Source organism: Trachemys scripta, chromosome 2 (genome assembly GCF_013100865.1).
Source record: "Trachemys scripta elegans isolate TJP31775 chromosome 2, CAS_Tse_1.0, whole genome shotgun sequence".
Lineage (NCBI taxonomy): Eukaryota > Metazoa > Chordata > Testudines > Emydidae > Trachemys > Trachemys scripta.
Window position 1 is genome coordinate 152,232,123 of NC_048299.1, and position 11,629 is coordinate 152,243,751.

General features: G+C 47.4%; 1 protein-coding gene across 1 annotated transcript in view; it reads left to right on the plus strand.

Annotated features, from left to right (window-relative positions):
• Positions 1-11,195, plus strand: part of GFRA2 (GDNF family receptor alpha 2) — a 99,755-nt gene extending 88,560 nt beyond the window's left edge. Inside the window, exons 7-9 of the mRNA XM_034761938.1 lie at positions 1,338-1,513; positions 8,256-8,309; positions 9,742-11,195. Coding sequence (XP_034617829.1) covers positions 1,338-1,513; positions 8,256-8,309; positions 9,742-9,870 — 359 coding nt within the window. The 3' untranslated portion in view covers positions 9,871-11,195. The remainder of the gene's footprint in view (positions 1-1,337; positions 1,514-8,255; positions 8,310-9,741) is intronic.
• The last annotated feature ends 434 nt before the right edge of the window (positions 11,196-11,629 follow it).

Consider the following 11,629-nt stretch of genomic DNA (forward strand, 5'->3'; position numbering starts at 1 on the left):
GGACTCCAGGACCGTCCCAGGGGATCCATGAGACACAGAGTCCCCTCTATCATGCATTTGGTGTTTGTTATTACTGCTTCAAGCCAGGGGCTGTGGCTCACCCCTACTTCCAGCACTGCTGCCCTCAATCCCCTTCCCTGGGCTCAGGGAGGAGGTGGGGTCCCCACTATAGGTGAGAGTTCATAAGACGTATCCCCTCTGTGGTGGAATTTAGTCATATTTGAGAAACAGGCTTGGGGCTGGGGTTTGGGGGGGTTAAGGAGAGGAAAACACTTTGATCTGCAGGGGCTGTGTCAGAGCGAATGAAGCAGAACCTCAAGGTGACAGGCTGGGTCCCAAAGCAATGAGGTCTGGGCAGGAAGGAGGGCTGGAATGAGGAACAGGGAATGGGAAGGAGGATAGGTGAGTAGAGAGAGTGTGTGTGAGAGAGAGAAGGTGCGAGGCCGGGAAGGAAGAAGAGTATGAATGAGAGATGACAGCCTGACAGGAAGAGAAATAACTTGCCCACATTGTTTGAAGCCTGCTCACTCCCGCCCATAGCCCCGGCCTCCCACTGACAGCTAGTGACTCCTGGCTGTCTCTGCCATGGCATGCTTCTCAAAGTGGGATGTGTGCAAATAAAGCTTTAGGGCTTTTGCTTCCGCAGCTGCCTGGAAGCAAGCAGACCCCCTCCCAAGGAGGAGGCTGTCTGGCTGGCCCAACAGATCCCCAGCAACTATCTCCTCTCACGGGCTGCTGGTGTGAGAGCCTGGACGTGGGGTGGCAGTGGCTGTCTCTCAGTCGTTATCTAAGATAGCCCCTAGCCCTGATGACCATGAAGTTTGATACAACCAGCTGAGAGCCACCCTAAAACACAGCAAGCAACATTTCTAGTGGTTAGAGCAGGGAATGGGCCGTCAGGACTCCTGGTTCTACTCCTTGCCCTGGGAAGGGATTGTGGTCTAGTGATCACCACAGTGGTCCAGGAGTCAGGACTCCTGGGTTCCACTCCCAGTCTAAGGAAGTAATGCTGTGTAATGGTTGGAGCAAGGATGTCACGTCCACCATGGCCTCTGCGCTGGCGTCTACTGCCAACTTGCTGTGTGGCCTCAGGCACGTTGCAGCCTGGCTGGGTGCCTCAGTTTCCCCATATATAAAATGGGGATTATGCTGACCTGTCTCATGAGGAGGGGGAGTTTGTCAGCTTTAATCCATTCCTAATGTTAGTAAAGTGTTTTCAGATCCATGGGGAAGCACAGCATGTTTAGTAGTTATTGTTGTATGCCCTGTGAGTTGTGTGCATAGAAGTTGATAGTGAAACCACATCCCCAAAGCCCTGTCTCTCTTCCCACTCGCAGGAAACGCCATTCAGGCCTTCGGCAATGGTACGGATGTCAATCTGTCCCCCAAAAACCCCTCGCTGCCTGTCACCCTGCCCCCTAAGACAGAAAAGAGCCCTGCTTTGCCAGATGACATCAATGACAGCAACACCATCTATGACACCAGTGTGATCACAACTTGCACTTCTGTTCAGGTAGGACCTCGGCTCCGGCTCCTGCTCGCTCTTCACAGAAGACACGTGTTAATTTGATGCATGGACCTAGCTTGGCCAAAGCCTCCCACACATTGATGTCCCTGCTGGGACTTAGCCTATGGTCTTGGAAAGTGAGGGTTGTCTATCGAAGGCTGCTGTTTGCAAGTGTACCTCTTGAGTTATTACAGCGCCAAATTCTCTGTTACCCAGAATCCTCTTGGCCCATGCCCAGCACCATATTCTCTGTTACCCAGAATCTCCCCGGGCTCTGCCCAGCCCCTGATACATCCCCATTACCCAGAATCCCCCAGGGCTCCCCAACAGCCCCAGCCCCAGTGTGCTTACTGTTATGTGTATTAGATGGTTTGATTTCTTTTCGCCTTCTCTTGTTTGGGATGGAGATCTCCCAGGCTCATGCTTTCCCATGCAGTGCCCCATGGGCTATCAGTTTTTGCCCAGGTTGGCTAGCCTTCCTGCTTTGGGTGAGCACTGGAAGCTGAAAGTGCCCCTCAGTATCCACACACAGCCTGTGGATTTACGGCCTGCACGTATGCTCCTATGTGCACACACCGCTATGTAATCCTGCTGGCAATGGGCTAGGGAGGAGGTGGTGGGATCTGGATCAAGATTAAGGTTATGTCTGAGGCTGAATCGGGGCCTGTGCTCAGGTTCCAGGGCAATGAAACCTTGGCAAGTGGTTCTGTTAAGACGTTGACCCCAAATAGCTAATCTCTTAGGACTATTGTTGATTTTGTGGGATTTCCCCCACCTTGGATTGAAATCTTCTGAGCTGCCCTCCTGAGATTTTAGCCATAACTAAACAGGAACCAGAACTGGAAAATAAGGTCCCTTCTGCTTTTGAATCGAATCCAGAAACAAAACAAAACCCACATGGGCTGGCAAGGATCTTAGAATTTAAACCTCAAACCACAATTCACAGCTCCATCCTTGGCCTCCTCAAATTCCTCTGGCCCTGCAGATTTCCAGTTGCTTGGGAGTTAGTCTCATCCTGCAGCAGGAGCTGGCCACGCCCATTTGGCATTCTCCTTCACAGCTTTGCCTAGATGAGTGATATGTCTTTGCGGTGGTCACGAGGTGTGGTTGCAGTTTGTGGAGACATACCTGGGCTAGCTTTAATCTAGCTGGCTGGAGTACTGATAGCAGTGAAGTTGCAGCAGCATGTGCTTCAGCAGGGGCTACCCACCCAAGTAATTACCCAGGATTCCAGGTGGGTTTGTCCAACTTGTGCGCTACTCTACTCAAGCTCGCTAGATTAAAGCCAGCTCAGGTACGTCTACTCTACCAAACGATTGCAGTATAGCTCTACCCTAGGACTGAAAGATGTGTTGTTAGCTAGCTTGATCCAACACTTTCTAAAACTCTAGTGATGACAAGGTAAACTGCACTATAGCAAGGCTTTAACTCAACCCGTTTAGCACGTACTGTAGTACAATTTACCTTGTCTGGTCTAGAGTTTTAGAAGGTGTTGGGATCGAGATAGCTAACCCCATCCAATAACCTTCAATCCTAGTCTAGATGAAGCCTCAGACCCACCCGGAAATTACTGCTCCCCCTCATCCCTGCATCTGAAGCAGCGTTGCTGAAGGCAGGGGAAGCATCAAGCTACCACACTGATCGGGGTGGTGTACAGAGAGCTATTGGAATCACTCCGCTGGCCCCTGTCTTTTAATGGTTATCAGATGATAATGCCCAGAGGCCCTGATCTGCTCTGGGGACTGTACAAACACATAGAAAGACACGGTCCCTGCCCCGAAGAGCTAGCTAGCTAGACAGGCATCTCCTACTCACAGTCCCAACCGGAGGATGATTCTCTGTCCACCTCTGCAGAAACAAAGTAAGTCTCTTCTTCTCCTTCAGGCTGGCGAGCACACGTGAAGGCAGCAATGTCACCCTTGGGCAGCCTCTAATTAGATCCGGCATGCTTGAGTAATTACATCTTATGTTTTCTAGTTACCACTCCGTGAGACAATCAGCAGCTCAATTTCATGCTAGAATTGCGGCACATCAGGGCCCCGCCGCCGCCTTGGTGGGCACTTGGCTCACTTTTCATTGTGAGACACACTTGGCAGAATTGTTCTTCTTCTAAGTGGGAAGAAAGGGAAAAACAATGTTGTTATCAGCGTTACCGCATCTTCTGCTCCATTTGCCACCTGATGATGGAAGTGCTGGTGGTGGTGGTGGTGTGGCGGTATATTGCTGGAGTCAATTACTAGTGGACTAGTTTTGCTTGTAGTAAACCCAGTGAACTCCACTAGGTCAGACCCTGAGCTCAGTTGCTACTCAGGGAGAACTCAGTGGGAACTCAGCTGGGTAAAATGTTTTCGCTGTAACTCTTGTTTAGTGAAGAATGCAGATTTGGTAGGGAATTGGAGTTGGATCCAACCAAGTTTTGGTTGAAAAACACCTTAAAAAAATCAGAAAAAATCAAAATGTTTCATTTTGACATTTTATGAAACAAAATATTTCTATTTTGGGGTGGGGGGTTCAGAACAACTTTGTGCTTCAAAATATCCTGTAATTTTATTGGACAAAACCTCCAGATATTTAAAAATGGTCCAGAACCCAAAACATTGTGATTTTGTCAAAACAAAACATTCCATTCAACCTGACATTTATTTATTTCTTTTTGTTTTTTGACTTGACGACATTTTTTGAAAAATTCATTTTCGGTTTGCCCTGGAACAATTTTTCTTGATTTTTTTTTCAGAATTGCCAGAGAATCAAAACACCCATTATTAGCAATACTGTAATAGGAGTGATACCTCAGTAAAAACTGAGTAACACACAGGGCCTGGTTCTGATCCTCTATACTGTGAGGAGGGTCATGTTCTCTACTTGTGAAAACAGGCACAGCTCCATTGGCTTCAGTCAAGCTGCCCCAAATATACCAGCAGAGGACTTGGCCTGTGTTACTCCACTGACTTCAGAGGTGTGACACTGGATTTACTCCAAAATCAGGCTCAGTCACTCCTTTGTAAATCAGGAATAGCTCCATGGAAGTCAATGGAGTTATTCCTGATGAATACCTGTGTGAGATCAGAATCTGACCCCAAGTGAGCAAGTCTGGATTCAACCTGCTGCGTAAATCAGGAGTATCTCCATTAAAGTCATTAGGCCTATTTCTCCTATCATGTACACTGGGGTGTCTCCATTGACTTCACCAGAGTTACTCCAGATATACACTAATGCAAGTGAGAATAGAACTAAGCCCAGTGCAGTTACACCAACATTAACCTTACTGGGGTTACTCATATTTACACCAGTGTAGCTGAGAAGAGAAATATGCACTTAGCTTTGCAGGTCGTACTACTTTGTCAAGAATTAAGGTGTGCTCTGTCGGTGAGAGCCAGGGGACTAGAAAGCACTCCTGGGATTCAGGTCTAGGTCTGCTACTGACTCACTATCTGACACCAGGCAAGAAAATGAAAAGAAAAAGTTAGCTTGTATTTTTTGAAATTCTGTAAAAGGTTTTCTTGGACGAGTAGCGATAGCCCCATGTGTGTGTCCTCGTGTGTATTTGTGGATGTGCGTGCGCTTGACCATTGTGCAGTGGTGGCCTCCCTGGGAGCACTGTGGGCTCTGAAGTGTGAATGAAAATCCCGTGCCCCAGCAACTCACTCCATAGTACAAATTCCACTTTCCTGAGTCTGTTCACTTTCCCTTTAACTCTGTTTGAGTCGCAAAAGGATGAAAGGAAGAGATGAGTCTAATGGCCCCATCTCACTTCACATTGAGAGACTTCAGTGCTTTTATGGCCATCTTCAGCACTAAAAGGCCTATTGTAGCGGGATTGGGAGAGCTTCTTGTTAGTGCTTTTGTTCTTGAACTGTACGTGCTCCTTTCAGAGGCTTATTCCCCTCCCTCAGCTTACCTTTCTCAGATCTCTCTCACAAGAGTTTCATGGGAGAGCATGGCTTATGTATGATTGGCCAGTCCGCAGGCTTAGAACCAGTGGTTGAAATTGGGCAAAACCCACAGCCCCTTTCAGACTGACACAAAATGGAAGGATAATTAGGCTTCTGTACACTCTGGAGTAGCCCTGATGGCCCGAAGTCGGAGTAACTGCACCGCTGCCAAACCCAAGTGCAGCACAAGCAGCGGCAGTGGCCTCTAGGTACTTATGCTCCAGTTTTTAGCTCAGGCCTCTGAAGCCATGGAAACTTGTAATTGGAATCACCACCAGTTAGCTCAGTTCGTGCAAATCCCAACTTGTCCTTGTGTGCTTGTGCTGGCCCATAATGGCTGAGTCGGGGCTGTTGCTGGTGGGAGACCAGGCATAAAATAGTCTGTAGGGGCAACACACCTGATACAGAATCTGAACTCTTCTCAGGGCTATTTCCCCATCCCCACAGCCCCTGCCCTGCAGCATGCCACAAGCGCCATTCGCTCCTAAGCTACATTGAACTGCTTCTGCTCCTTGGCTGGATTCTGATGTGGGGTTTGTCTTCACTAGAAATGTAGGTGATGTCAGAACACAGCCATCAGGAGTCACGTTAACCAACACAATGTTAACACATCTTGCAGTCAGGGTCCACAGGGGCCTCTGTGTTTAATACCACGTCAGAGATTGAGCCTATATATCGTTTCAGGAGGGTTCGCCCATAACACTATGCTGAATGCAATAGTCCCAGCAAAGTCATGTTTGACGGCATGTCAGTTAACATGACTCGTCAAGGATGTGTTCTAACACAACCTGGCATTCCAGTGAAGGCAAGGTCTCCTCTCCAGGTTTGTCTTCACTGCAGGGTTAGCTTGAGCTATTGACACTTGAGTTAACGCCTCTCAAGTGCAAGTGGCCACACAGCAAACAACGCTCGAGTTGCACTAGCTCCAGCATCTGCAGCGCTCGAACTCCAGCCCCCATCCAACAAGCCAGCTAGCCTCAGTTGAAAGCAACACTTATCTTAAGCTAGAGATGCGTGTGTGTGGATGGAAATTGGTTTACCTCAAGATAACACTGCTGGGAAGACAGGCCCTTAGATAACTAGCCCATCCTGATGCAGATTCAGAATTTCCTCTCAAAGGGTATGTCTACACTGCAATTAGACACGGCTGGCCTGTGCCAGCCGACTCGGGCTTGCAGGGCTCGGTCTGTGGCTCTGTTTGTTTGAGGTGTAGATGATTCGGCATGGGCTGCAGCTGAGCTCTGTGACCCTCCCACCTTGCGGGGTCCTAGAGCCCGGGCTCCAGCCTGAGCCTGGACATCTACACTGCAATTAAACGGAACCACAACCCGAGCCCTGCAAACCTGTCAGCTGGCACAGGCCAGCCGCGATTTTTTAATTGCAGTGTGGACGTACCCTGTGTGTGAAATTTTACATCATGAGTGTTTGTGCCGTGAGTTCCTCAGAGCAGAGACTGTCTCTTGCTAGATGTTTGTATGGCACCTAACATAGTGGGGCCCCCAACTCGGGTGGGGCCTGGTAGCTGTATTGCCATATAAAAAATAATAATGATATCTGGATTCATCTGCTTGAAGACTTTCAGGCAAGGAACACGTAGTCAGTCGAGTTTGCAGAAGTTGAATGAATATTTGCAGATTTATTTTGTTTGCACTATCTGCCCAGATCTAGGCAGGAGTCCAGCAGAGAGGCTAAGCAGCCCAGGGAGCGAGGGATGAGAATTTTCTTTCTTCTCTCCTTCTCAAAGCTTTTCTGGCAGCCCCAGCGTACACAGAGCACACAGAGAGACTTAATGTTTCAACACCAGACACACACTCTGAACTGCCTTCAAATGCCCCATGCAAATGTGGAACCCTGGTAATTGCAGGCCTGTGATCAGAATAAAAACAATTCGGGATGCCCTTGTAGGCCGGCTCTGCAAGGACAGTGGAAAACGACAAAAGTTCAGCTCCAATGAAATTGGGCTTAGTGTGCTCCGGAGGGACAGCTTGTTTGAGCGGGGCTGGTGGAATGAGTCAGGTCTTTAGAACCCAGGGTACGGAACAGGCCAGCACATTCCTTTCTTACCAGCTAAAGGGAATGATTTGTCTCATCCGCAACGTAACACCAGAGGTAGATCTTACTGCTTTTTTTGAGATTAAAGAGAAATGACAAGAAGGAGGAAGCTTGCTCGGGAATTGCCTGACAAAGATAGTTCCTCACACCCCCTTTATTCTGTCGCAGACTGTGAGGAGTGACCAGTGATGTTCCATGGCGGTTACAGGTGTTAATCTCTGACCAAGCACAGTCTGTCCACGATCAGGAGCGACGCCAGGGTTTTTGCCGCCCTATGTGGGGGGTCCTTCCACGCCCCCGGTCTTCGGGGCACTTCGGCGGCAGGTCCCAGAGCGTGGAAGGACCCCCCACCGCAGAATTGCCGCCAAAGACCCGGAGCGTGGAAGGACCCCCCACCGCAGAATTGCCGCTCCCCAAATCCTGCTGCCCTAGGCGACTGCCTAGATCACCTAAATGGAAGCGCTGGCCCTGTCCACGGTGCAGCATGGATGGCCTATTACTTAAAGCAAGTGCCTGGAAGTCAGGACTCCTGGGTTCTATTTCCAGTTCTGTGAAGGAATGTAATATAGTGGTTCCTGTGCTCTGTTCTCCTCTGCCACAAACTTAATGTGTGATCCTGGGCAAGTCACTTTAGCTCTTTCTGCCTCCGTTTCCCCATCTATAAAATGGGGGTAATGATAGTTGGCTACCAGGTCTGATTTCAGCTTGCTTGAAACCCTGAGACCTTTGGCAAGACCTCCTGGCTTGTTCTTTCTCCTCCACAGGAACATGGACCGAAGCTAAACAAATCCAAAGAGCACAGTCTCTGCTTCTCGGAGGTATGTGTCATGGCATCTCCTGGGAAGAGAGAAAGGGGCAGGCTGGAGAGCATGGAAGTGTGAGCATGGGGGTGCTTTTTGCCATGCATACATGCCAATAGAGGCAAGAGATGGAGTCAGATGGAGTTACAAATGAGTCTCAGCATATCTACTGGGACAGTAAGGTTTCTCTAAGCTGAGCTGTTTTTCCAGGGTTGTATCTACAGGGCGACAAGGAATTAAAGAAAACAGCCAAGCTTTTAAAATCCCATGAGCCTGTCCCTACTCCATTTCCACATCTCAGTGGCACTGTATGTGTGTATCCCTAACACCTACTCACCCCTGTTGTGTTTTGCGGGCTCTAGAATATGTGCTAACCCCAATTACAGCCCGACTCTGCAATGTTCTATATGTTCAATCTGAAGTGTTCCTATAGGACTCCAGCCTGAGCCTGAGTGTCTACGCTGCAATTTTACAGAGACTCAAAGGGTGTTTTGATTAGATCCGCTGAAGCAGAGTTGGCTCAGAACAGCTGTGACCTGGCAGATTTGTGAAGAGCTGGTTGACATGATATTTTTTTCTCTTCAGATCTTGAAATGTTGATGGAATTTTTAAATACCAAAAAAAGGGGAAATTCTGGACTAAATTTTCACAGAAAAAATCACCTGTTGTTTTTTTCCCAACAAATTATAGAGTAGGGTTGACATTTTCAAAATTTTGGGGGGGGAAAAACCCCTAAAAAATTTCGGGAAAAAAATCAAAATTTTGAAATGAAAAATTTAGTTTTGAAAAAAATCAAAAATGTGGGGGGAAAATCCAATTTTAGAGAAAAATGCAAGTTCTTTGATTTCTTTGAACTCCCTCCCAAATTCAGAAGAAAATTAAAAACTATTTCCCAAAGATCCCCACCCCACCCCTGTAGCCAACCAGATCTGGCTACAGTTGGTAGCACGATTTTTCAGCGATGAGGGGAAAAGCCACTGGAACAAGCTACCAAGGGAAGTGGTAGATTATCCATCTCTTGATCTCTTCAAATTAATATTGGATCCCTTGCTGGAAGATATGCTGTAGATAGACACAAGTTACCGGGCTCAATACAGAGATAACTGGCTGTTATTCTCTGGCCTGAGTTATGCAGGAGTCAAACTAGAAGATGTATTGGTCCCTCCTGGTCTTAAAATCTATGAGCAGTTAGAAACAGTCAAGTATCAGAGGAGTAGCTGTGTTAGTCTGGATCTGTAAAAAGCGACGAGGAGTCCTGTGGCACCTTATAGACTAACAGATGTATTGGAGCATAAGCTTTCGTGGGTGAATACCCACTTCGTCAGATGCATGAAACAGTGTTTATTATAGCAGATACGTTATTCCAAGATAAGATCAGATGCTTTCCCTTATGCAAACACAGAGCTCTGCCACTGAACTAAACTCCTGTTTTCCATTCCTTTGCCCACAGACACAGCTGACCACAGACATTATGCCAGACCAGAAGACTTTTGTGGACCAGAAGGCATCTGGCAGCCGACATTCAGCCAGGGGTATCCTCTCTGTTCTCCCATTCCTTCTCGTGAAACTGGCGTTATAAAGGAGAGAGGAGCTGCATTGTGAAGGAAATGCCAACAAAACCCACACTCGCGCGCGCACACTCCCAAAAACTCTTGCAAGAATTCTCTCTCTCAAGTTGTGTTCTCCCAGTGTTTCTGCTTTTGAGAAATTAAATAAAAGAGAATCCTTGTGTCAGACACTTAATGTGCAAGAATAGAGTTAATGCTGGCCCTGGAAGCACCGACCTCTGGGTGGACATGCATCCCAGCGGATGAACTTTGATCATTTTCTTTTATAGATACTTATGGTTTTTTCCTTTCTGAAGCAAGAGCCTGAGACTCACAACAAACCGGAACACACACACATACACGCGTGCACACACGAACAATGGATCCAAAGCTGTGAACAGAACTAGGGGGAACAGGCGGTGACCTACTGAAGCTTTGGTGAAGGCCAAGGGACAGAGAATGACCTGCCACTTCCTGGATGGACTCTGGCAGTGCCAGGATCACTATAGCTGTTTGCAGGAGGATGGAACGAAGAACAGAGACCTTTTTTCCCTCCCCATGTTCAGTTTCTCTTTGCTGCTTGAGAATTCTATGTTTAATTCCCACCACAGATGAAGTCTGGTATTCTGTATCCTGGGAGATCCACATGCTAGTGTTTTACGTCCCACACTCAAATCACGGTGGGGCAGGTGTGTGTGTGGGGGGACAATGAACGTTTCACGTGCAGACCCCAATCTCCCCTTTGAGGCTGCATCCCTGACTAGATGGGCGAACACTGGATCAGAATGCAGGCAGCTTGGAACCCAGGGGATTCTTTTGCCAGTTCCAAGGGGAGGGGGGTGTCTCTTTAAATCTTTTCCTTTCCTGGGTTTGGCGAAAATTTTAAAATCAAAGACAAAAACCTCCACCATTAAAAGGTTGTCTCGATGTTTCCAAATTGCTCTTTCGATGGGGATCTTTTCCTTTTATCCTGTTGGGTTTGGGTTGGATTGGAGAGGCCATCCATGGATGGAGGCCTCTGTATATTACTCTCTTTCCATTTTCTTTTGTTTTATATATACATATATAGTGTATGTATATAGAGACAGCCTATATCTACATATATGTATGTATATACATAACCATATACATATACTGTGTGACTTTTTTTTGTAATTCCTTTCTTTCCTTTTTTTAAAATGATCAAACAACAACAAAAATGTATTATTGTAAAATTTATTTTTTTTAATAATGTCTATAATGGAAAAAAAAAAAACCAAGAACAAAAACGAAACCTTAATTCTCCCAGCCTCTGATGGGGCTTCGGGAACAGGAGAGCGACCCATAAGTTTAACCAATGGCTAAAATAAACATCATAGGAAGCAAATGGTGTCCTGTTTAGTTCAAAGCGCCTGGCCCCTGCTGCTCCGTGGATGTCCTTGTGCTGGTTGTGGCCAGTGCCCCCACCAAGTGCAGCAGCGGTCAAGGAGGGTGGCTTCTAAATGGCCGTTTGTGGCACATTCATGGAAACTGGAAGCAGAGGGATGACTGGGCTGGCAGGGAGAAGGCATTTGTCCACACTCGGTAGTCAGATATCTTACGTTCCGTGGGAGATCAGGTTCTCTCTCTATTTTAAGTACTTATATGGTCCCATTACCACAGTGTCTGTTCACCTCGTAGTCTCTATGCATTTATTCTCACCACACCCATATAAGGCTGGGCACTGCTGTTATCCCCAGGAACTGAGGCCCAGAAAGGCTAAAGGGAAGATTTTTCAAAAGCATCTCAGTGACTTAGGAGCTTATGTCTCAT